Genomic DNA, 27158 nt, shown 5'->3' with positions numbered 1-27158 from the left:
GGGACGAGAAGAAGGGGATGACCAAGGGAATAAACGCTTTGAAAAGGGAAGGTGGGATAGACCTTAGACAAGGGGAGAAAATGTGCCTTGGTGACAACGGGAAGGAGATGAAGATGGTGGGCTGGGGACCTGGCAGAGGAAGAGGAGAAGGATCCTCCTGTCTGACAGCTTAAACTTTCCTCTTGAAAATGGAAGACAAGGTCATCTGCTGAGAGTGAGAGGCAGGGAGGCCTAGGAAGGCTTCAGGAGAGAGGAGAAGGCATGGGAATCGTGAAAGGGTGGTGGGGGCTGGCGGAGACAAACACGCTAGAAAATCAGCAGGATGACTGACAGCGTCAGGGGAAGGGGGGCGCCCGCTGGAGGTAGGAAATCTCAGGCTTAAAGGAGGTATCCTGATGGCCACGCCTTCTCTGTAAATCCTGCAGCCCACCTAGGTGTCCAGAATCCTGACGGGGGTCTTGTCAGGGAGGAGCCCTGGAATAAGGCCAAACAGCGCCTTTCAGCCAGGACTCTTGACATATCGCAGCCGCCACCCTCCCTGACCTCTCAGACAGGCTTTATGAGTGAGACTTGCACCTTCTCCTCACTCTTGGCAACAGTTTCCCATCTCTGAGTTTTCCTCAGACCTTGTAAAATTACATTTCATCGGGTTGGAAACCAGAACCCATCGCGAGCAAGAAAGATAACACTCTAAAAATATCAGCTATTCATAACATTTCTCCTCCTTAAAATTACATTATCCACTCCCTTCCATGTGACCTCTGCCTGATGTGCAGTTTCCTATTTGTCCAAACGACTGGAACAAGAGCAGAAAAACACAGCTACAGCCAAGGGCAGGAAAGCAATTCTTCTATGAAATACGGTAGGGTGTAAAATGCTATTTCCTGACCCCTAGACTGAGTGTAGAGTTCCTTAAATGTCTTCTCCAACTATCTGAAATTTCTCCGTGTGCATTTTAAAGACAGTTCAAATACCTTTGCCTCTGTGGAACTGTTGCCAGAGTCTTCCCCTCTTCCATGACCTCTGGCTAAAGTCCATCTCTCCCTCCCTTTATGCCCTCATTGCACCTCTTATACAGCAGAACTTGGAGCAAGGGCGGTTTTTTGTTTTTTTTTTTTCTATACATCCTCATCCCTCCATATGACTGTGATTGTAGGAAGATTGTGTTTCCATTTGAATGGTGCTTGGCACAAAGTAAATGCCTTTAAGTGTTTGCTGAGTTGTACTAAGTTCACTGTGGCTCTTTAAGTTCCTGCCTGTTAATCTTACAAAATGGGCAGGTCCTCTGTGTAAATGGCTACTTCCTGCAAACTTGGTGTTTGGGCTGAGCTAAAGGAATCCCTATGCATGGCTGTAACTTGGAGTTGAGTACAGCCTGTGCCCACCCTAGGGATTTCTGGTCCAGACACTCATGGACCTTGGCATCTGTTCCCAGTCCAAAATGCTGCGTGCTTTCCTACTGGGATGATTGATTAGAATGAGGCTCATTGTTCTCTCACGTCTACTGGGTCAAAATGTTTGTCATTGTGCTCAGCTCTCAGTAACCTGAGGGGCTATTTACTCAAAATGTGTTGTTTGACCTACAGATATATTAGAGTCTGTTTTTTCCACATGTTAAACAATATTTGAAAGTGACCCCAATCCTGTTGCCTGCTATCCCCAGTTCTGCACCTTACTTTCTCCTACCAAGGATAGTTCAGGTTCTTGGTGATCCCCACTGCTTTGAATAGACGCTCTCAGCTGGCCTGAGCATTCTTTCTACAGAGTCCAGGCCCTGCCCCATCATGAAAGTCTGTCGGAAAGAGAGGGAAGATAGATCTTCTGCCTTGACTGCAGAAGACCTGGGGGCCAAGAGTTGGGAATGGAGCCTTGTTGGGGTCCTCCTGGAAAAGAGGTTAGTATGTCCAGATGCAGGATTGGAAGGGAGAATTCTAGTGTGCTTCTCATTCAGGATGTCGAATGACTATTTCTGGAGAGATTCAGAGACCATGGGTTAGACACTATGACCCCAGGGGCTTGGTAAGATCCTGTAAAGTTGCTTACTTCCACATAGCTGTTAGTTTGTCAGCCCTTTACATATTCCCTGTAGTGATCAAGAAAACAAGGAAACAAAGAAAAAGACAAAAACAGCCTAGACAACATGGTGGACCTGTAAGCTTCCTCAGGGTGAGGCAGCAAAGTGAGGAATTGCCTAGCAAACGTCAAGATTAAAGTGTGTGTGGGGGTGGGGGTCACTGAGCAATAGGGTGTTGGCTGCATATACTGAGAGGTAAGGAAAACAGGCTGAGTCCGGGGGTGGGGAGCTAGGCGCTTGTACTGAAAAAGGGGCCCAACACAGACAGTCCTTGCCAGGTCAAGCAAAACTATTCTAACAACAACGGAAAATGAAGGACTAAAGCTGTCTCAAAGCAAGGAAGAAGGAAGAAGAGAGGTGTGTGTTCTACCAAGTGAGGAAAGACACAAGGGGAAAGTTCTGAGAGGTGGCAGCTGTGATCCAGATGTTTTCCAGCAAGCAAATGAAAGAATTGGAAAAGTAAGTTATAAACTCCTCTGAGTGTGTAGAAACAGCCTGCCTTGCTCTGGTTGAGGATTAAAAGACCTGCAAATTGCATAGATGCCTAGAAAAGTTAGGCCTAGCAGACAGTTTGTTGCCAACCCAATTCTCACTCTCCCTCCTACTTCCTAACAGCAACGTGATTTTGCTCAGGAATTTACTCTTCTTCGTGGAGCCACTTTTGCTCCATGGGAAGCTGACCCTCTCTCCCCACCTCCAGGGCTTACTTTAAGCCCATGATGACAATCTTGTTCCCAAAGCCTGCAATTGGTTTAGAAAGGGATCATGTTCCAAATTTGCTAAAAGAAAGAAGACTGAAGAAAGGCTTCTGGGTTCATTCTGAAGAAAGAAACATGGAAAGAGATGGTCCTTTTCTTCCTCTAGGTATTGCAGCCTTTTGCCACAAGACTGCTGATGAAGTCAACATACAAAGTGGGCAGAGAAGAGGAAATTGTAGAGGCCCAGCTGCGGCCCTGCTGTACCACACCTGGAAGAGTCTCACTTGTGGACTTACTCTTTGAACCCCTTTGAGTTGGGGCTTTCTTGTATCTGTAGCCCACAGAATCCCAATGAACAGAGAAGGCTTCTGTCTCCTCTGGGCTCTTCAGAGATTGAGGCACCCTTGGACTCAGCCACAGCATCTTCCTGGTCCAGGAATTTTGCAAACTGGGTCTGAAATCTTTGTGGATCTCAGAATCCCATTCATTTCCCCCAGAATTTAATTTGCTTTCCATTGAAATGTTGGGTGTGAGGATGGGAGGAAAGGTGAGTTGGGGCAGTTCTCCCCAGAAATCCCCAAAGTTAAGAGGAAAATGGACAGACTTACTTTTCCAAAAGTGCAGGCAGTGCTGAGGTGACAGGTGGGTTGCCTTTCCCGTTGGGTGATTCTGACTGAATGGAAAACAGGAGACAGAGAACTGAAGATCAGCTAGGAGGGAAGAAGCCAGCACCAATGACAGGTCTCTGGTGATGCTGGGGAGGGCCTGCTGCTCCTCTTTCCCTTCCCCCTCCCCATGCTTTCTGATCTGCAGCTGAGCCCAGGCATTGGCCCTTCTTCAGGCCTTCTCTGTCCTCCTTTCCTAGGTGCACAAGCAACGTGCACCTTTCCCTTTCTCCTCTTCCAAGTCTCCTTGAGCAAAGAAAAGAATTTACACCTTGAGACTCCATTCTGGAGGGGAGCCATCAGTTTTTCTCTGTTCCCTATTTACTGACTTGGACTAAACATTAGCGGACCCCCTACAAAATGCAGGCCCCAAGGTCCCTGGGATGGATTCAGGCAAACCCATCACTGCCCTAGTGATACAGTTCAAAGCACAACTCACAAGAGATGCTCGCCATTACAAAAAGCTGAAGGCATCAGAAATTTCTTAATAATAAATTCCCCAGGACTATCACGTTGTTTTGTTGCAATGGATTTGGTTTGAGCAATGGTTCTCAACTCTGGCTGCATGTTAGAAGCCTAGGGGAGATTTTTTCAAAGCACTGATCCAATCCAGAACCTCAGGGTGGGGCTCAGGCATTGCACGTTTTAGAATTACCCTGTGTGATGTTAATGTATATCACTGATTAGAACCCCTAGTCTAAAGGAATATATATTTGGAAACCACGTTTGTACATTTAGTATAACATTAGAAATAGGCCTGTTAAAACACACCAGCTAGCTCTCCCCAAGATCTTTAAAAAAATTTTTTTTTCCTCAGGTTGCTTTATTTTAGTGAGGGATTTGGGAGTTTATGTTGATTTATAGATGACTGAAATGCTCAAAAGGAAGAGGTTAAAGAAGTTTAAGAGTCATTGCTACCTAGTGGTACTACAACAGAGCTTGAATCCATTTTACCTATTGCTTCCAACAGACTGGTTGCTTATAGAATAGTGCTAGGCAGGGACAGGGCACAGAGAAACAACTGGAGAAATCATTAAAAGAGTTTTAGATAGGATTAACTAGATTCACAAATGTCTGGGATCTAGAAGATACTCTGTTTATAGGAATTATCTTTGTTCAAAAAATTAAAATGGATTTTTTTTCTGGTTAAAAGTAATATATTCTTACTATAGAAATATGAAAAGGTACTGAGAAAATTAAAATCAACTGTGATTTTACCATTGCCCAGAGATAACCATTATGAATAGTTTTACATCTATTCTTTCAGAATTTTCTACATCTATACACAGAAAAATGCTCTTAAAAAAAAAACTACAAAACAGTTACACTGTATTTACTAGAGTTTTGCTTTTTGTTAATAATAAACTATAGACATTTTTTCATGTCAATAAATATTTATATTTATTCATTATATTTAGCAGCTGTGTAGAAACCCCTTACAGGAAAATTCATAATTTATTAAACCGATCTTTTAGTAATGGAAATTCTGCTTATTTCCAATTTTTCAGTGTTGTAAACAATGCTGTAATGAATCAAGGCAAGATAACACTGGGTTTAAGAACTGGGGGTCTGGAGTCAGAGAGCCTAGGGTTCAAAGGTCAGCTAACTACTTACTGCATGATGCAAACTTCAGCTGCTTAAATCCACTGCAGAGTGAAAAAAAAAAAAATCCCATTTTGGAGAGTCATGGTTTAAGAATGAAAAGAGGTACCCTTTGCAAGGAACACTCTCTGAGCTGCCAGCACCTTGCTCAAGGATACTGTGTCATCTTCTCAGGGCAGTGGAAGACATGGGGCCTTGTCTATACTGAGCTTTCTGAGCCATAGCACAGAATCTGCGTTGGGAATTTCCTCCCTTGCTGACCCTGCCCCATCCAGGCCGCCCCACAGCAATGAGCCTAGGGGCCGGGAGGTAGGCATCATCATACTCACCGGGGCTGGTAAGGAGGGGATGGGGGATGAGCTGGGCGACTGGCCAGGCAGGTTCAGGATATTAAACTTGGGAACTACGGCAACGCTGACCCTCCGGCGGGGCATGTTCTGTGAGAAGAGAAGGCACCAGGCCCATTGTATTGCTGTATTCACTGGATAGTCTGGCTTTAGGGTAGTGATGTGGGGGGTGTAGAGGGTGGCCAAAATTAACATAAAATTTTTATTAGTGGTGAGTGATTTCTCAACATGTTCCAATTTAACTTGATCAGAAATAGAACAGAAATGACCCCCAGTCATTGGATGGCGTATGAAACCCTGGTTAGTGTATGAAAACTATCTACGGCAACACCAAGGTTTACGCATCATTTTGTGTTCATTGAAGACACAGTACGGTCTGGGATGCCATGAGCAAGGGAAGACTGGAGGCTGAGCTAGCAAGTGTGAGAGGCTGAATGAGAGAAGCTGTCCAAGGTTCCCTGGGACCCTTGGATCCAAGAATGAACGATTTCCTGGGTGACTGTAGAAACTTCTCTTGCTGGCCCTGGTATTCCTTGAACATGCATACCTTTCCCAGTGAGAGGGACATGGACCGCGCTGTGCGAGGAACCCCATCTTCTGCAACAGGAGGGAACAGAGAAGAGAACTCAGGTAAGTTTTCAGTGTAGGCTCCAGCAGGAAGCAGAGAGCAGGAACTAAGCCAGGGTACCTATGGGCCAAAGCTGGTCCTCAAGAGATGCCCCAAGGGCCTAGGTGCCGAGGTCACTGAGTTCGACTCTTCACCCTTTGAGACAATCATCTGCAGAGTGGGGGTTTTTTGGGACAGAACTTTCATCCTAACTCCTCTGGGCACTATGAGAAGCCCCAACCTTGCACTTCTGGTCCCCACTGCACAGTCTCTGGGTAATGCCCCAGAGAGTGTGTGAAGATTCCTCGTAGCAATACCTGGGCTCATTGGGACATTTTTACTCATTCAAGGAATGTACAGTCACAGAAATTATGAGCAGGGAAGGTGAAATGTTGATAAAAAATGAAAACTTGTTGCCAACAGTAATTTCAATATGTCATCTACAAAGTAATTTGTAACAAAAGAAACCAGCACCCCAGGATTCTCTTCTCCTTGGTATGTATATTAAGTGATAACATTCAAATAAAATATTTAGCACTACATCTGGGTAACACTGCCACAAGTAAACATCAATATGTGCAGAGGAAGGTTTTTGAACACTCAATTCACTTTGACTCAGTTTGACCAATACTATCTAGTCTGTATAGCTGTCTATCCCTCACATTCATGTATTTTAGGTGTGTCTCTTGAAAACCACATAACTGATATTTTTTCTTGATCTAATCTAAGATTTTCTATCAACAAGTTTAAGCTGTTTATATTTCTTGTGATTGATATGTTCTCACCATCTTATTTTGTATTTTCTATTTAGCTTGCTTCATTAATTGATTTTTTTTCTAACCACTCTTACCCCCACAAAATTGGTTTGGAGTTCATATATTTTAGTTCTAATCTTTGGTGTGCCCTTTAAATTTTTAACATTTTACATGACTTAAATTTTAAATAAATCAAGATCTCTATTCCTTTCCTGGATCAATGCTAAAACAAACATCACTCTTTCGAATCTTATATTGCTTTCCAATATTTTTATTGCACTGTTTTTGGAATCGCAAATTATTATGATTGTTGTTTTACACAACAATCATACAATAAGTGAATACTTATTTAGATTTACCCCATGTTTACAGAAGTCTCTGTTGCCATCCCTTCTTGCATCCTACTTTCTTTTGATCTCAATTTTCTTTTTCCCTAAGTACATCCTTTAGCTGTTCTTTTGGCAAGAGTCTGTGAGAGGTAAATTCTCGTGAAAGGTCTTTATCAAGCTCACATAATAGTTTAGCTGGTAGTATTATTTCTAGGTTGGCAGTTATTTTCTCTCAGCTCTTTGAACACTTTACTTCTTTGTTTCCTGGTGTTAGTATTGTTATTTGAGAATTGACATTTCTTTGTGAATAATCTGTCTTCTCTCTCTGGTTACTTTTAAGATCTTCACTTTGTCTTTGGTGTCCTAAAGGTTCTCTTTGATATGTTTTTCATTTCTCCTGCTTGGAATTCATTGTACTTTCTAAATGCAATCATTCATGTCTTTCTTTAGTTCTGGAAAATTCTCAGATCCTGGAAAATCCCTTTGAATATTTTCTCTACCCCATTCTCTTCTCATGGATTGCTTAATAAATGTATTTCAAAGTTTCACATTCTAAATTTCATATCACGTATCTCATAACAATTCTTTCATATTTAAAATTAATATTATCCCTCTGAACTACATTTTGGGTAACTTTCTCAAATCTATCTTCTGGTTAACAAATTTTCTCCTCAACCATCCTCAATCTGATGTAAATGTTGTACCAATCAGGATAAGCTAGTTATACTACAATAATAAACAACTCCAAAGTCTTAGCAGCTTATAACAACTGAGATTATTTCTTGCTTTTGCTACACGTCCCTTTCCTTATGAGTTGGCAGCAGGCTCTGCTCTGCATTTCCTAACTCAGGACTCAGGCTGATGGAACTTCTACCCTTCTGGAGCAGTGATGGTTGTCATGTCCAGAGGAAGAAACGTATGGCAAATTGCAAACTGGTTCTTATGGACCTCAGCTCAAATGTGACATGTCCTTATGCTCACATTTAACACCAAATCACATGGCCTCCCCTAATTTCAAGGGTATGGAGAAGTGTGCCCAAAAGGAGGAGATCTGGAATATTGAGGGGTAGCTTCTACTCTTAACCATGACTCCTGAACAACTGAGTTTTTAATTTTCATGCCTCTATTCCTCATTTCTAGGATTCTATTTTCTTCTTTTTTTGATAATCATTTTCTTTTACTCTCATATTTTTAATTTATTCTTTCATGCCTCTAATAATTTTACACATATCTTTAAAATTTTTTTTTATCAGATTATTATCTGCTATCCTTAGGATATAATCCTATTGTTTGAGAGTCTAATGATTTTTGCTCATGGTGGATTGTTTTCTTGTTTATTTTATAATTCTATATTGTAAACTCATCTTCTGTGACACTTTATGCAGAGGAATCCTGTGTATCTTGGGTGCAGGGCGTGTCTCTCCAGAGTGGTTTGTATTTGTTTCCGACTGTTCCTAGTGGCACCATTGTGATGTTCTTTCCAGAATCTCTGCATATTGCATCATCACTTCTGTTATGCAAGTACTCTGTGGGCATGCAGTTTTACTAAGAGGAAGGAGAAAGTGGTTTTTTTCCTACTAAAGTCCAGGGTGAAACAGGCAAACGTCCTTGACTTGTTCCATTGTAGGTTGGTGATTATGCCAAGGATGCAGTCCTCGGGAAGAGGCTCAGAGTCAGCTCTCTCCAGTCTGAGGCCTCATCTCAGATTGCACGCGAGTGCAAAAGTCCAGAGCCCAGAGAGCTGAGGCTGCCTCTTATCCCCAAGGAAGCTGCAGGGTCAGCTTGGTTTCAGTTCTCTTTTCTTTTCTTGCATCTGAGTATTTCCATTTTTTTTCTTGTGGATTCAGCTATTCTTTTAGTCCAATGTTTGCTTCACTTTATCCAGCAGAAATTTCTACATATTTGTAGTCAAAGGATTTTCAAGTTTTCTAGTCAGCCAAAATAGCAGAACCAGAAAATATTCTTTATATATGAAGGATTCAGACAATTAATAAAATACCAGTCTTACCAGTGGGTAGAGGATATAATTAGAGAATTTAGGCTAGTGGAAATACAAATGCCCAATAAACATTTGAAAAGGTCAAGAAATATAATTAAAACTATGAGAAGAGGTACAATTTTGGCCCATCAAAGTCAAAACCATTTTTAAAAAGAAAAGACAAGAATGTCCATGGCACAATGAACCAAGCATTACTGTCACCCATTGAATGGGAATATCAATGGATTATTTGGAAATAATTTGCTTTAAGAGCCTTATAAATATTCCTTTTCCCTAAGCTAGTATTCAGACTTCTAGAAATCCACTTTAAGGAAATAACCCCAAATGCAGGCAATTAGCATGTTTCATATTCAGAAAAAAAAAACCAACAGGATTTTTTTTCTTTTAAAGTGTATCACCTTTCTTGAAATCAGAGACATTTTTCTTTCGCTGTAGTCTTCAGAGTCTCAGGCATAGACAGAGATTGCATATACAACAAAGAAGTCCTATAAAAGCTTAAAGAACAAGCACCATCAGGGAATGCTCACAGAGTATCTGATAGGCACGTCTTGCCCCTCTGCACCAGCCCAAGCTGAGGTGTAGCTCGAAGAAACAGTGGAGTGGGAACAAATGTGTGAAAACCACTTGTCCACCATTCAACACTCAGCTACCCGAGCACTATAAATGCTTTCTCATGCCCCCAGACTGAACATGGGACCCTGCGGTGTGCAACCCATGGAAGTCAGCTTGCTTCTGTCACAGCATCGGTTACACTGTCCTGCCCTCACCCCAGGTTGAGAGCTCCTTTGAGTCAGAGGCTGGGTCCCTTCATCTCTCTATTCAGTATGGCACGTGGGGGCACACCAGAGGGGCTCAATAAATGTCTGGAGAATGAATGAAGGAGACTCATGAGCAACTGTGCTCATTCCATAAATTGTGGGAAAGGTGGTTCGCAGGGGATCGGCACCTTGCAGGACAATAACAGAAGTGCCCATGTATTAGGATTTCTTTGGTGGCAGCTTCTCCAACTTCCTGCACTGACAGAGAGAGGTCTGTTAGAGGCCCAGATGCATGTGGGTCAGGAGCTGTGCTGCCAAGATCCAAAGCAGACCGTCTGCAGCATGTGTGTGCTGCCTTCGGACTCTGGGAAGCGTCACTGATATTCCCCAGGAAACTTGTGAAACCTCCTGTTTATAAAGGCTTCTCCATCTGTTATACTTTCTGTACTTTCCCTCCTCTTGCTCTTGGTAACACGGATGTTTGCGTTCCACAGGGATTCCTGTCGCTAAAAGGTCTGTTTTCTCCTGCTAATACCATCCTCATCAGCCAGAGCTTAAACTCTGGCAGCTCCCAAGGAGAGATCCTGGTCCAAAGCACCATCCTCCTCCAGGGCCGTGGCAAAGCCTCCTAACTCATCTCTCCATCCCTCAATGTCCACGCTTTCCTAATGTATCACCCAATCTGAAGTCAGAGCAGTCTTCTAAAAGTAAAATCTGATCGTGGCAGCTGGTGTAAACTCCTCAGTGCCTCCTCACTGCCTGGAGGACCAAGGCCCAGGCTGTTAGCATAGCCTGGCAGGTGGCCCTGGTCTAACAAGTCTCACCTTCAACCTGTCGTCATCACACTGCAACCCTGCAACCACATCGGACTGTCTGTTCCATAGTCATCTCACCCCAACCTCCACACCTTTGTTTCCTCCATCCATGACATATTTCCCCTTCTTTCCTGGAGAACTCCTATTTTTACTTTAAAATACTACCACTTGATATTAAGCAGAATCAGGTGGCCCTTCCTCTGTGCTTTTATAACAATCTGTATAGAACTCTTTTTTTTAAAGAGTATTTCTTTAAAACACTTGTTCACGAGTCTGCTGCTATTTATCTCAGCAGCCTCTCCTTTAGCCATGCTCCCACTCTAACTCCACTGCCCAGACTCCATTTCTCACCTGGACTATTGTAATAGCAGCTTCCTGGGTTTCCCTGTCTCTAATGTTGCCCCAGTAATGTAACTGCCATACCACTGCAAGAGGGAATCTCCTAAACTATATACAATCATGTCATTTCCATGATTAAAATCTTTGGTTGGATCCCTAATGCTTTCCAAGATAATGCACACATTCCTTAGCATGTGCTGCCCAAAGAGGGGGCCCCAAAGCACAAAGACTATAAGGTCTGGGGTCTATCACTCTCACAAAGGAGGTTGAATTCTTGCAGCCTGGAGGCTTTGCATCAGTGGTCAGCCACACTGGTTGATTGTGTCAGGAGTCACTTGAGGGTCATTTCATGTTTTCTGGTTCCAGGCCCCCGGGCTCACAGGAGCAGGGGGTATGAGGGGCCTGGAGGCAGCACTGAGGGGGCAGGGAGCTTTGCCCATCCTGACACAGGCCCTGGGGCTGCCCCGTAGGTATGATCCTAGCCTAGATCCAACGGGGACTCATGTCACAGGGCCAGGGTAGGGGCAGGAGCCCAGTTCCTTACCAGAGGGACCACAGCTACGGCTTGAATTCTGATTGGCAAGTTTTTTAAACTCCATGAGCTCTGCATGGTCCTTCTCATATGTCCTCTTCAGGTTCTCCACGTACTGCATCATCACTTCTGTTGCTTTTGACATGCGCTTTTCCTGCAAGGAAGGAGAGTGTGAGCACACAGGGCACTTGGAGGAAAGGCTCATCAGCACTCTTTGCTCTGAGCCAGGCTCTCTGGGCTGGGGGACCAATCAGATGTGACTCTGCCCTCTAAGAGTTTGTGGTCTGGGATGTGAGCTGAGGGGGCGCTCAGACACCTACACTCAAGGAGAACGAGAACAAGTCCAGCTACTAAGCCTCAGGAATGAGAGGGCAGAAGTTATCTCTGCTTTCAGGGAGTGGGCTGGGGAGGCTTCATGAGATGGACTGATGTGCTTTGGGGTGTGGGCAGCATCTGGGCACACAGATAAGGGCAGGAGGGACAATGCAGAACATGCAGGCCAGGGAACTCCAAGAGCCAAGGTCCAGACACAGGACATCATGGAGCTTGTATCTAGGTGAAGCTTTACCTTCCAGACAGAATCCTTTGGAGAGGGAAAAGGAAGGGGTGCCGTTGAGAATTATGCTGGGATAACAGACATATACCAGAACTGAAAAAATCAGAAAAGTACAGGTCACCTACTTATGCAGGAATCAGCAAGTGGTTGGGTTTGTTCATAAGAAGAAAGGGTAAGTTAGGGCTGGGCTATGAAGGACCTCAAATGCTAGACTAAGGAATTTGGATTTATTCTGAAGGAAGAGGGGAGCCATCGAATGTCTTAAAGGAAGGGAGTGGCATAATTGGGTTACCTGTGGAGACTAGACTAAAGGGAGTGAGAGCAACAAGGAAAGAGAGGACCAGTGCCTGAACCAGTCCAGTGGAACCAGAGAGAATGGTGAGGACCCAGACACAGAAGCTACCAGGAGCAGGGTGAAGACAGGAGTGAGCAGTGCATGGGCTGAGAAACACATTTGGGAAGGTTGCACAGAACAAGGAAGATTCTTCTCTGCTGATACTCCTTGCATCCCTCAGAGAGACATGTTCAGTGACCATCCCCGGGAAAAAGTCCCCGCAGTCCTGAGCTGAGATCAGCCACTTCCCTAGAGCTCTCTCTCCCTTTGTTATTCCTCCAGCTGGAGTGGCTTCCTGGGTGCTGATGTTGAGTTAGGTGTCCCTTCCCCTGAAGAGCAGAGGTGGGACAGCCCAGTGGCTTGTCTTTCCTTCGTTCTATGAGAACCAGGAATACCCCTGCCATGCAAGCAGTGCAGCAGGACATGGGTCCACGGTAACAGCAGCAGAAGTAACAACATCTAGGTGGTTTACAAGTATCACAACAGCCCTAAATGGCACACATTATCATCATCCACATCTGGAGAAGCTTGAGCACAGACAGCTTGGTAACTGACCGGAGGTCACACAGTGAATCCTGGTAGAGCTGGGATTAGAACTCAGGCAGTCTGACCCACAATCCTGTGCTGGATTGGGGTGGTGCCCGGTGTGCTTCAGGACTTCAAAGTGGTTGCAAGGGAGCCAGACGTGGGCCTGCACTCTAGCTTTGCCCCTCACTAGTGCTATTACCTTTCTGAGACTTCACATCTTCATCCATAAAGATAGTTACTTCACAGGGTTGCTGGGAGGATTCACGAAACAAACTAGCTTTTCCTAAAGCATGTTTTGCCATATACTAGTCCCATGGGAAGTGAATAGGTATTTCGTGAAAAAAATAAAAGGTTGAATGGGGTTACTCAAATACATTTGAGAAATATATAGATAACATTAAACAGGCTTTTTCATTATAGGACTTCTCAAACCTTTGATTATACCAACGTGTGTTAGAAATCTCCAAGAAAGGAAGCTAGTACACAGCAGCTCCCAAGTGTATGGGTTCACAGAAACCTTTCCCAGGGAGCATCCTGAGAATTTGGCGGTCCACCAAAAATACTCTGAAAAAACCATCACGTACATAGGATGTCTGGCACAAGAGCCACCATCAGTAAGTTAACCATCAAGATCTGTGGTTGTCGCTGCTTGCACTACTGCTCCAGTGACTGCAGGCGGGGCGGAGCTCACCTGGCGGACAGCCCCCACCATCTCAGCCCGGCTGGAGAGGCGGGCAGCCAGGCGGTGCAGGACAGCAATGTCTTCCAGCAGCTTCTGGTAGGTCTCGCGGTGCTCACAGTGGTGCCAGAGTGAAGCTGAGGACTGAGGAATGAGAAGGAACATCACCTGGGGTCCTCACAGGCCAAGATTTGACTTGGGCTGTCACAAGACGAGCCCTGGTCCCATCTTGGCTGAGAAGAGGGGCCTTTGCAGGGCCCGGGCTTCCACTGTTTCTGGGATTGGAGAAGACCAATGTGGAGGCTCTCTACCTGGCCGGCTGGAAGGAAGGGAATCACATCCCAGTCTCTGGTCCCCAGGCCACCCAGCCCCCTCCGGAGAAGCTGCCAAGGACTCAGAGGCCTGACCCACCGCCCTGGGGTAACCAGGCGTCCCTGCCTCAGCCCCTCCCAGCTCTCCGAGGAAGACTCCGCCTGGCTCAGGGCCTTGGCCTGATTTCTCATTTCAGGAGAAATGACCAAACTTGCTGACTGAGAAACCCGGCAGGGCCCTGGGGGACAGACCTTCCTGCAAGGATTCCCCAGTCAGGCTCCACAATTACCGTAATGGAAGCTTTGAAGTTTTCCAGTTCCTTCTCTGTGTTCTCCTCTGTCAGGTTGCGTTCCCTTTCCGCCTGGTTAATTCTAGATTCCAGGGTGTAGCTGTCATTTCTAAAGGCCAAGGACAGTTGTACAAACACGTTCTGTTGGGAACAAGAGTGTGGGAGAGGTGCTAGGAGGAGTCACTGCAGGCAGCAAGACTGAAGCTGTGTTTCTTGCACAAGCGTTTTACTTTAGCTCCTGGAACCAGTCCCCAAAGCAGCCACAGAAAAGTGAAACTTTCCCTTCGTGAAGTAAACTCCACAAAAGATGGTGAAATAGTAACCTGAGGTCCATGCTAGGCTCTTCCCAGGACGAGAAGATCAAAGGCATTTTACTGAAAAAATTAGTAGGAGAATACCACTGTTTTTCCCTGAATGTCAAGAAAATAACATCCCGTATTTGGGTTTAGATAAACTCAGGCCAACACAGCTGATTGTGTAAGCAGTTTGGGTTCATGCTAGGATTTATGGCACGTGGGTTTTTGGAGGTTTCACATGAAACCACTGTATTTAAAGAAATCCCACTCGAGATGTAAGCCTGTTGACTCAAAGCAAACTTTAACCAGCATCTTGCTGAAATACTCCAAATCCTACAATGAAAGCAGCTTTAGAAGTTGCCAGGACATGAAATAAGGCCAGATATGATTCTTTTTGAATGATATGAAGCTTTCTGGGACAAATATTCCATGCCAAAATGCAGCCTGCATGAATGAACTTGGAAAGGTGGCGTTGATCAGACATAGAATTCTTGGTCTAATAGGAAACTACTGGGGAGGAGAAACAGACAGATGGGCTCTACACAGGAAGGAAGCAATGGTCTTCACTTTTACAGCCTTCATTTGCCCTGCCTGCATCAAGTGGTAGCAGATTTACACCCTTGGGATGAACTGACTCTACCTGAGTTCCTGCAGTTCATGTAACATGGCCCATGGTGAGCAGACATCTCCAGGTGGAGAAATGATGACCCTGAACTGTCCAATACTGATGACGATGGCATCATCGAAAGTGACTCCTTGTGGTGTATCTGCTATACGCCAGCACTGCCCGGAGTTTCACGCACCTTAGGTCATTTAACCCCTCATCAACCCTCTGCAATAAAAACTGTTACATTCACTTTCCAGGTAAAGAGACCGAGACCAGAGAGGTCATTAGCTTGTTCAAGGTGACACAAGGGAGTTGCAGAGCCAGGATTCAGCCTCATACTATCTCACTCCAAAGCCTGTGCTTCTTTTCACCGTGTGGAGCACTGACCATGTCAGGACACACCTGAGCACAAGAGCTCACAGTTAATTAACCAAACTGCCCACGGTTGTTTTCACCAACGTGGATAGGTGGGGAGTCTGTCCTACCCAAGCCTCCGTCAAGTTGATCAGTGATGCTCAGTGTTTACTTCTCTATACTGGGTTATCGCCTTAACAGCAGGGTGACGTAAAGAGCCCCGAATTCAGGCAGAACACTTGGATCCAAATGTTGGTTCAGCTAAGCCCTGGGTCTGGGATCTCAGGTAGGTTATTTAATTCCTCAGTTTCCTCCTTTGTCCTGCTTCCTGCTCTACCCGTTTCTCAGAGCTGATGGGAGGGTCAGCTGAAGGATGGATAAGCGTGTGTCATGGACTGAAAGTGCTGTGTCTGTGTGCAGGCTGTTACTACCCGTGCCAGACAGTTCACACTGTCCGCCTCCCTCTGTTTCTGGGGTCCCCTGGGTCTCAGGAAGGGTATGTTCGTTTTCTTGTTATCAAGACTGTAAAATCTTCCATCCTCCCTACCTGGACTGAAGAGATTCTGGAATTGGATCTGGAATGTTCTTGCTCCCTTCCTTCTATCAACACCAACATAATTGTCATGGCAACAAACCACTGCTGGTGTTGGGAGCCTTTACTGTCTCACCTGGGCTGCGTTCTCTTTGGCCATCTATTCCTTCACCAAAATGAAATGCAGACAAATTCCTCTCGGCTCACTCACCACCCTCACCACCCTCATGCGGACAGCATCTCTACAGAGATGAGGGGGCCCCAAGGGGAGTAGACCGGAAGCGAGATATCAGGGAAGGCGGGAGCGCTGACCTCACAGCCTCCCACCTTGGCTGGGCTGGCTTCCTTATGTTTGAAAAGCTCAGAAGGAAAGTGCCTTCTTCTTCCAAAGTTTGTAACTCAAAATCTGACCATCTTTTAATAATTTTGAAATAAATTTGATTCAGTTCTGCAGCCTCCCAGCTGATATTGGATACCTGAGTCATACTTTTAAAGAACATAAACAATCCTCAAAGAAATGTGGAATTTCCAACTACCTTCTCATCTCTGACCAAATTTGTCAAAATCTTCCATTAACTTGAATGGGGGTGGGAGGGTTCTCAGTGGTTCAATAGGGCTGATCATGGCGTCCACATTATCCCATGGTTACTCATTATCATTTTTGAGTAAAAATGTCAGGAGCTGAGACTGCAGAAGGGAATGTTTTGAATAAACCCGCTCGAGCCCTGGCCCTCAGTTTCATAAAGAATTGTAGTTACTTACCTCAACTTCCTTTTCACTGAGTGGCGGGGCGCTGTGAAAAAGAAAAGACATGCAAATGAACTTTATCCACTCTATGAAATAAAGCAAAAGACACCTTTGAACAACCAGGAGACCAGGTGTTTCCAGGTATGTCACAAGCAGGGTTGGTGAGCTGGGAAAGAGGCAGGGTACCCTTTGTGTGAGCTCTGTAACCCGTAAGAAATTATTCACCCAGATAGTGAATCCAACAGAGCAAGTGTGGTGCAAAATATTAGATCCTGGGGTCAGAGCTCCACCATTGCCTGTAGTATCTGTGACTTTGGACAAGTTATTTAAATTCTCTAAGTTTGCTCATCTATAAAATGGGAATAATATGTACCTTGCAGGAGTCTTATAAGGAATCTATGTACGTATGCACATATAAATGTAGGCGATGTCGGTGATTATCATGACTAACTCACAGGTGTGCTGTGAGGACTTAATAAGAGAATGGAAGAGCTGTGTACTTTATAAATTGTATACATCTGAACAGCCATTATAGTTTTTCTGGGGCTACCCATATCTGTAAAGCCTGACCCTCTTCCTGCCTCTGAGGATTGTGCATGTGAGTCAAGGGTGCATGTGAGTCAGACAATAAACGGTAGGAATGAGCAGCCAGAGCTCTTCTCCCCATTGAGAGCCTCCTCCGATGGCTGGAACCAGAGATCAGGCAAGAAAGTCCCAGCAGGCGCAGAGGGTGCGGTTCCCACAGCAAGCATCTTCCACTCTGCACGCTCACTCTGTTGATGCTGCTGCTGCCGTTCCGGCCGGTGACTAAAGCTAGCCTCGTTCTGAAACCCAGACAATGTAAATAATGCCTGGGCCCTTTCCTGTGCTGGGGTGGGAGGACCGGGAGGAGTCCGACCGGCGTCACAGGACTTGGCAACAGATCGTGCCATCGATAAGATCCTCAGGAAACACAGCTTCCTCCCTCTCACGGGTGTGGAGGGACCCTGAGAGCAAAGGTAGGGGTCAGCTATCTCTGCAAGGGACTGGTTCTCACCCCTGACGAGGAACTATGAGAACCTTCCTGTCAGGATGAGGCAAAGAGACCCCACGGCCATCAAGTCAGCAGAGCACAGAGCACAGGATAAACAAGTGCAAAGATGTTTGACGCTTACAATTCTTGTCACAACCCCACCTGTCAAGTCCTTTCCTCTGTGGAACAGCCAACAGAATCTTAACTGTCATACAGAACATGCACATCTTGCTTCAACGATTTATCAAAACTCCCTGAGCTTGCCTTTGACCCCTGGCTTTGTTTGGATAGTATGTGAAATTTATATATTTTCATCAATTATTAACCAAAGTTATTTTTCTGTTTTGATGACTTTCTGCTTTTTGGCTGTAGAACACACTTTTTAAAAATATCAAGGCCCTTGAGGACTCAAGTAGGTGTGGTTTAGGTAAAGAAGCCATGTGACATGGCCAGCTCCTGAAGCAGAGAGCTATGTTTTACGGACTGGCCCAGGCAGGTAAAGGGCAGAGCTGTGGCCCTCCCAAAAGATGGAGGCCTAGCAGGTGATGTACAAGGAGACCACTCTGGATGTCACTATGTACCTCAGAATTCAAACTGCCTTAATAAGCGAGGCCTCTACTGGACTCTCTTTCCACTCTTCAGCTACGTTGGCCATTCTGTTCTTTAAACACACCTCACTGTGGCCCCAGGGCCTTTGCATTTACCATTCTGCCCCTTTTCTTCACTCTCTTTTGTAACTGCTTTATTGAAATATAATTCACTTACCATAAAATTTACCCTTTTACATTTGCAATTCAGTAGTTTTTAGTATATTCACAGAATTATACAACCATCATTATAGTCAATCTTAAAACTTTTTAATCATCTCCAAAAGGAACCCTGTACCAATTAGCAGTCACTCCCCCAACCCCTATCCCAAGCCCTAGGCAACCACTAATTTACTTTTGTCTCTACGCATTTTCCTATTCTGGATATTTCATATAAATGAAATTGTACAACATTTGATCTTCTGCAGCTGACTCTTTTCACTTAGCATAATGTTTTCAAGGTTTATACATGTAGTAGCATATATAAATACTTCATTTTTATTGCTGAACAGTATTCCACTCTATGGATATATCACATTCTATTTATCTACTCATCAGTTGATGGACATTTGTCTATTTATCTACTCATCAATGGATGGACATTTGGCTTGTTACCACTTTTTAGATATTATGAAAAATGCTGTTACAGGACATTTGTGTACAAGTTGTTGTGTGGACATATATTTTCATGTCTCTTTGTTATATACACCTAGGATTGGAATTGCTGGGCCATATGGTAACTATATGTTTAACTTTTTGATGAACTGCCAAACTGTTATTCCAAAGTGGCTGCACCATTTTACTGAGAATTCTAATTCCTCCACATCCTCACCAACACTTATTATTGTCCACCTTTTTTATCATAATCATTCTAGGGATTTAAAATGATACCTCATTTTAATCATTTATGATATATGATATATCATTTAATGAATTTATCATTTATTATTTATGATATATCATTTGAATTCGTACTTCCCTAATGACTAATGATGTTGAGCATCCTTTCATGTGTTTATTAACCCCTTATATATATTTGAAGGAAGGTCAGTTTAAATCCTTTGCCCATTAAAAAAATTAGTTGTTAATTATATTCAGCCAAAAAACAGAATGAAATTTTGCCAGTTGCAACAACATGGATGAATTTGGAGGGTATTATGTTAAGTGAAATAAGTCAGACAGAGAAAGACAAACACTGTATGATATCACTTATATGTGGAATCTAAAAAAAATAGCAAACTAGTGAATATAACAAAAAAGACGCAGACTCACAGATACAGAGAATAAACTAGTGGTTACCAGTGAGGAGAGGGAAGCAGGGAGGGGTAATATAAGGGTAGGGGGAAAAGAGGTACAAACTATTATGTATAAAGTAAGCTACAAAGATACATTTTACAACACAGGGAATATAGTCTGTATTTCATAATAACTATAAATGGAGTATAACCTTTAACAATTGTGAATCACTATATTGTACACCTGAAACTTGTATGATATTGTACATCAACTACACTTCAATTAAAAATAAAAAATTAGTTGTCTTTTTATCAAATTATAAGTTCTTTATATATTCTAGAAACAAGTCCCTTATTATAAACATGATTTGCAAACATTTCCTCTCATTTTGTGGGTGGTCTTCACTTTCTTGATGGCATTGTTTGTATCACAATTTTTTAATTTTGATGAAATACTATTTATTCATCTACTTTTTTCTCTTGGTGCTTGGGCTTTTGGTGTCATATTTAAGAAACCATGGACTAGCTGGAGGTCACAAAGATTTGCTCCTATGTTTTCTTCTAACAGTTTTATAGTGTTGGCTTTTACATTTAGGCCTATCATCCATTTCAAGTTAATTTCTGTGAATTGTGTGAAGCAGTTTTCCATGTTTACTCTTTCGCACGTGGCTGTCTAATCATCTAAGCACCACCTGCTGAAATAGCTGCACTTTTTGTCTGGAAATCTCTTCACTGAAGTCTTTGCAAGAATGGCTTCTTTCTGTCATTTGCATGTCTCAGATTAATTACGACTTTATCACGGAGGCTTTCCTTGACCCCCTACCCAATGTTCTGTTTCCGTGCCATTCTCTGCTGCCTATTTGGTGGTCTTCCTAGCAGCTTAGCCATCTGAAATCATTCATTTGGTTACCTGAAAATTATTTGTCTCCCCACCTGGAATGTAAGTGCCATAGAACAGGGAAGGTGTCTGCTTGTTTTCCACTTTGGCACATAATAGATACTTAATGAATATCTGTTGATTAAATGCCTGCTTATTCTTTCTGTTGGTATTTGACCCTGGGGCTACCTCATCCAATTACATCTCCTCTTTGCACTCCTGTTAACCAACCGCTGACCACCTCCCTAATTTGGGTTCCAGACCTAGTTTTTCTACAACCCATTCAACTTGCTGATCCTATGAGCTCCTTCTTGGTATGGTCTAATTCCAATTCACATATTCCACATAAAACACGAAACCAACTCCTTCGTCATATTAAATTCAAGTATAATATTCAAGTATAATAATATTATACTTTAAAATTACTCAAGTATACTATTCCCATATTTCTGCTGGGGGAAGGAAACTTGAAACTCTGGCTTCCTTTTATTGGACAGGATCTTAGGGTACAGTTTATCCATCTATGCCAAGCCCAAAACTAGGGCCCAAAGAAGGGCCCAAGTTGGAAACTGCCTCTATTAAGGCCAGGAGCAGGGAGGTTGGGGGCAGGCAACATGGCTCTTGACACAATGCATGAGAGCCACTGATCTCAGTCTGAGCCTAGACCACATGCCTCAGAAGCAGACCTTATTTATGCAGGCCTAGTATGGCCTCATGGTTGGTAACTAGTATCTTCTCAAGCTCACTTACTTGAGAAGACAGAGCTGCTCAGTCTCCCTCTCCTGGGGAGGCTGGCAGAATTTAGTCAGCTAGAAGTATGCCCTAGTCATACTAAGTATCTTCAGCTTTGAGGAAAAAGAAGCCAATCACACTCTTGACCAGCCTTGCTCCTTGCAGATGGAAATGGACCGATGGAGGTTTGGGTACTTGTGATAGGCCCCTGGCACAGGTGGAAAGGCATTAGGTCTGGAACCAGTGACTCTGTCACTTACTAGCACGTTGCTTTGTCTCCCTGTTCCCTGGTTGAGGATAAAATAAAACCTGCCTTTTCTGCCTCACTGGGTTGTCACAGACACTGAAAGACACACAGCATGTAAATATGCTCTGTAACCTGCAGTGGTTTCCTGCCTCTGGACACGCACTGCCTGCCTCCCACGAGGTGAACCAGCCTGACCCCCGCCCTCCTCCAGCTGTGGATGCAGCCCGCTTCTGACTTATTTCTAGCACTTTTCCTAGAAAAGTGCTTTAGTCGCTAAGTTCCTGAGTACTGCCCTGGTCACTCTATGCTTTAGGTGATTACAGTGTAAATTTGAACATAACACAGCCCCTGGCAAAACTTGTCTTCCTCTCAGAAGGAATTCTTATGTCTGCTTGCTCTTAAAGGTCGTTTCCTCCAAACAGTTGCTGAGCTAGGCGGGGGGCCTCACTTGCAGGTGCTCGCCCAATCCCTGCTGCTTGGTGGTGCCTCTCCTCTCTCCTTCATACTCCAAACACTTTCAATTCAACAATCTCAATTATCAAGGGCTGTCATGTGCTGACAGGGTCCCAGGTCCCTGCTCACATGCTGTCTTGTTAGCTAGGGCAGCTCCCTACCCATGACAGAGCACTTCCGGCCCCCATGGTATAGGTGAGTAGGCCGAGGTTCAGGAAGCAAAGCCACTTTCCTCCCGTGTGTGGAAGAGCCTGCCAGGTTTTCCAAGCATCCTGCCTCGTGTGTTTCCAAATGTTCTACATCTCTATCTAAGCAGATATCTCACTTAGAATCTCCCAGTTGTAGGTAAACGGTGACGTGAGGTTGAAACCACTTCTCCTGGCCCAATACCCACCACCCTCTGCTGCCATGAGCCTCTGGGACCCTCATGCCCCCCTACGAATCCCACCTGCTCTTTGAGTTGGAACCACCTCCCCTGGCCCTTTATTATTCTTTTTGTTTTGGGTGCATCAGCCTTGTCTGGACTATTGGACTTTGACCCTACTGGGGTCAAAAACCAAGTCTGGTACTCCTGTGTTCAGAATCGAACACAGGGGCCACCCATGCCCTGATTTTACCTTCCAGGGAGAGACTTGTGGACCCGCAGTTTGCGCAGCAGCACGTCAGAAATATTGGGCATGACATCCAAGCCGCTCTTGGACTCTTCTTCCTCAGTAGCTGGGGAGAGTTCAGAAGGGGGCCCTGAAAAAATAAAGTGTTTAACTTATAAAATGTTTGTTTGAAATCACATTGTACTCTTGGCAACGTGCTTCAGTAGTAAGGAAGAGCTTTAATAATTATTAGAACCTAGTTATATGTCAGGGGCTTTATAATTGTTATTTTATCCTCACAATGACCCAATGAGCTAGAACTTGATCATCCTATTTTACAGGTGGGTAAACCAAGACTCAGCAAGGTTACCACTTGCTTAAGGTCACAGAACTAGTAAATGGCATAATCAGACTTCAGTTCTATTTGCTCCAAATTCTATGGTCTTCCTATCACTCTCCAGAGTATCTACCAGGCCCTTGTGTCTGGGGTCTGAGATTTTTACAGTTACCCACGATTCACCATCTTTCATGGGTTTTGACCCATGAGCACATTTCCAGAATTATAGTCCAGGCCAGAGATCAGGACTATGGCCAAGGCTGTGGTAGCCATTTAAATGGAGCTAAGATTGGGAGTCATGAGTTAGAATTAGAAACCTCACCAGGGGAGACCATGCAGAGAGAGGAGGAGGTATAGTTTGGCTCAAGGTAAAGAATGTTTAAATACTTTGAGCTTTCCAATTACAGAACGGCCCTCATGAGTTTCCTAGTACTCAAGGCATCCTGCGAAGTCTGGAGGGCCACCTGTGAGATGGGGCAGTCAGTGATCCTTCTTTGGATATGAGGTTGGATTGATGTTCTCTTAGCTACCTGCCACCTCCTGGGTTCTGTCCTGGCACTTACTGCTCTCTCACACTTCCACATGACAGACGGCAAACCTTGTGGCCTCACTCTACCTTTATGTACCCCCACTGCACCCAGCAGAGAGATAGTGAAGCAGTGGGCTCCTGAGGAATCTATATGATTGACTGAACCACACGAGGTCTAATAATCACTGGAAAGTCATAGCAGGGGCTTGTGCCTAGAAAAGTCCCCTAGGTTGAATCCCACCTCCCAAAAAGGGAACTAGTTAGGGCTTCCAGCCCTGCTAAAATTGCTATCTTAAGAGTGATCCCAGAACTAGTGGATCTCAGAACTGGCCACCCTCCTCCTGAACTCAACCCAATTAACAGCAACAACAACAACAACAACAACAAAGTTTTTAAACCATCCAAAAATATACTGGCTATTCTCTTGTACGGGAAAAGACAATAATCTTTAAAAGTACCGGCCAGAGAAAGACAGAACTTCCTAGGAATAAATGTAGAGCTCCCACCTGTGATCACCCCACTTATTCCCTCAAAGGATCAGTACTGAGAGGAAGATGTCAGAGGAAAAGTTGGGACACATTTTTGTAGTCACTTTTTTGACTACAGAGCCAGAAAAGAACTGGACCGATGGGTGCGCAGGCAGCCTGCAGAGGTGGTTCAGAAAGTTTCTCTAGAGTAGGAAGGCCTCCGTTCCACCATGACAATACTCCAAGACAAAGCACTGTCTGTGCTGCTATTTGCTTTTTGCCCTGAGGAGGAGCGGAGAGGAAAGGCAGAGTAATAGCCTGGTACTCTACCAGAGCTGATTATCTCTGATTTATAGAGGGATTTACCAGAAGGGGAGATGAAAGAGAAAATAAATAAAACAAGGCCCTTTGATGGAATGAGTGGCAAGAGACATATGGAAAGCCCCAAATGACACTGCCATCCCATCTCTACCCATGCTTCTGAAAAAGTGCAGAGTGGCCAACTCCTTGAATTTGTCTATCTTTTCCTTCCTCTATCTGGCAGGAGAATAGGACTGGCTGCTAGGAATAGCTGAATCAAGTCTGGAAAATAAATACCCCAGCAGGTTGCCCCTATAATTCTACCCTGAACTGGTGAAATAATCCATGCCCCACTACGGCCCACCCACAGAATAAGATATGCCCCTACTTTACTGTAATAAATTCAACTGTGAGACTGTGAACAAAGTTATAGAAAAGAAGCAGAAACCAATCCCACAGCCACCGCTACCCACAGCTCCACCTCAACTTCCCCTTCTCCCCACCACCCAAGCAGTAACAAAGCAGACACAGATACCCAGTCCTCGACTAAGCACTGCCAAGAGGGCAGAGATCTCAGTTAAGGTAGGAAAAAGTCAATGAGAATTCACCTACACAATGTATATAGGTCAAGAGAAAAATCCAGGTAGAAATATTCATACCAAAAAGGAATTAAATTGTATAGCACAGGGAAATAAATACAAGATCTTGTGGCAGTTCACAGCGAAAAAAAAAAAAAATGACAATGAATATATGTATGTTCATGTATAACTGAAAAATTGTGCCCTACACTGGAATTTGACACAACACTGTAAAATGACTATAACTCAATAAAAAAAATGTTTTAAAAAAAGAAATTAAATGAAAACAAATGGCCTGGCAACTACACTAAAATTGTGTAGTCAAAAGAGGAAGGAAAGAGGGGAGGAAGGTATAATGGAAAGAAGGAAATGTGCAGGAGACAGATGTCAGGATGGAAACAGAGATGCAAGAAACTCATCAAAAATGCATTTTTGTGCAAAATGTATACCACAAATGCATTGACTCAAGGAGAAGTCAGAACCTGAAAAAAATGAAAATAAGAATCTGAGGTGAGATGAAACGACCATACAAAACGGAAAATTACAATTTCAGGAAATAAACTGAAGACCAAAATAACAAAACTAAGCCCAAAATTCTAAAAACATAGAACTAACCAATATGTTGGAAATATGAAGGAATAAAAAATTAAACTAAATTAGTGGGGGAGACTGAGGTGAGCTCCAGGAAGGAAAGAAGGAAAGAACGATTGAAATATTTAGAGGTAGAAACATGGAACTGCAGTTGAGACACTGATGAAAAATTTATGGATTCTGGTGTCTCTGTAGTAAACAAAAGGAAGAAAATGTTCAAAGACACAGGAGAAGAAAAATTTTCCTCCACTGAGAGAAAAGCTGAACTTGCAAATTGAGAAAGCACACCATGTTAGGAAAAATACATATGTATCTTACTCTTTCTATGTTTGTATATGTATCTTATATAGATCTATATCTATACACGGATATAGAAATGCTTCTCCAACTATCCTCAAAGAAAGAGAAAGTCACCTACAAGGAAAAGTGAGGTTTGAGGGGGTACTGCAAATCAGCTGGCCTCAGACTTCTCTACAACTTTGAATACAGTGTAGCATCTACAAAGCTTTGAGGAAAAGAGTGATCCAGGATTTATAACCATCCAAGCTGTCCTTCAGGAATAAAAACAACATTTTCAAACATGCCAGAATTTAGGGAACATGCACCTCTAAGCCCTTCTGGGAAAACTACTGAATAATGAAATCCAGCTAAACATGACGTAAATCAAAATTACCAACTTGGGAATGGTGAGCCACAGTAAAGAGACTGGTGGTGAGCATTAAATTCTTTTACTTATAGGTTTAAGGCTAAATAACAATGAAAATTATGGTTACAGAATGGAATGTCAATGTTACAACCTTGAGAATATGAAAAGAATTATGATCTGTATATGTAGAGGTGGAAAGGTTGGGAAGAAATACTGCCATTCTCATCTTTCCCTGCAGGAAGTGAATATTCCAAACTTGACACGTGTAATATAAAAAAAGTACCTTAATGACTCCAAACACTTAATGTATTTCAAAATATGTATTTTGACAGTTTTAAAGGTTCCGGTCAAGATGGAGGTGTAGTATGACCACGAGCTCATCTCTCCTCACAACTATAACAAAACCACGACTGACTACTAAACAACCATTTAAAAAAAAAAACAAAAAACTGGAACCTAGCAAAAAAGATCCTCTTCAACTGGAAACAGAAAGAGTGTACCTCAGCAGGACAGCAGAGAGGCATGCTTGTGATATATTCAGGCCCCATATTCCTCGGGTGGGCGACCCACAAGCTGAAGAATAATTAAGTTGCAGAGGCTCTCCCACAGGAGAGTTCTGAGCCCCATGTCAGATTCCCCAGCCTGTGGTTCCAGCATTGGGAGAAGACCCCAGAACATCTGGCTTTGAAGGCCAGCAGGGCTTAACTCCAGAGCTCCATGGGACTGCGGGAAAAAGAGATTTCACTCTTTTCGGAAGTGCACACAGAATTTTGTGCATGCTGGGACCAAGGGCAGAGGCAGCGACTTCATAGGAATCTGGGCCAGACCTGCCTGCTGGTTTTGGAAAGTCTCCTGGGGAGGTAGGGGGCAGTTGTGGCTCACCCTGGGGACATAAAAGCTGGTGGCGGACATTCGAGAAGTGTTCATCTACTTGAAATTTTCTAGAGGCTGACATCTTGCTTGGATCATTAGCTCCAAGACCTAGCCCCACCCAACAGCCTGTAGGCTTAAGTGTTGGGAAGCCTCAAGACAAATAACACACTGGGTGGAAACACAGCCTTCATCCATCAGCCGACTTCACAGAGTCCATAGCTGCCTCCAGGCATGCCCCTAGGCATGGCCCTACCCACCAGAGGGCCATGACCAAACTCCACCCAGCAGTGGGCAGGCACTCCTCCTGCCAGAAAACCTGCATAAGCCTCTAGTCCAGACTCACCCACCAA

General features: G+C 44.0%; 1 protein-coding gene across 3 annotated transcripts in view; it reads right to left on the bottom strand.

Annotated features, from left to right (window-relative positions):
• The window catches only part of MRVI1 (murine retrovirus integration site 1 homolog), a 117151-nt gene that overhangs the window by 11355 nt on the left and 78638 nt on the right, over positions 1-27158 (bottom strand). For all 3 annotated transcript variants that reach the window (XM_032489026.1, XM_032489024.1, XM_032489025.1), the window contains 8 exons: positions 22515-22638; positions 16770-16800; positions 14219-14359; positions 13630-13761; positions 11533-11674; positions 5934-5983; positions 5369-5476; positions 3381-3445 (listed from right to left, as the gene is read on the bottom strand). In XM_032489026.1, coding sequence (XP_032344917.1) covers positions 3381-3445; positions 5369-5476; positions 5934-5983; positions 11533-11674; positions 13630-13761; positions 14219-14359; positions 16770-16800; positions 22515-22638 — 793 coding nt within the window. The remainder of the gene's footprint in view (positions 1-3380; positions 3446-5368; positions 5477-5933; positions 5984-11532; positions 11675-13629; positions 13762-14218; positions 14360-16769; positions 16801-22514; positions 22639-27158) is intronic.

This window comes from Camelus ferus, chromosome 10 (genome assembly GCF_009834535.1).
Source record: "Camelus ferus isolate YT-003-E chromosome 10, BCGSAC_Cfer_1.0, whole genome shotgun sequence".
NCBI classification, from domain to species: Eukaryota; Metazoa; Chordata; class Mammalia; order Artiodactyla; family Camelidae; genus Camelus; species Camelus ferus.
The sequence above is the reverse complement of the archived record's forward strand: the minus strand, read 5'-3'. Positions and strand labels throughout refer to the sequence as shown.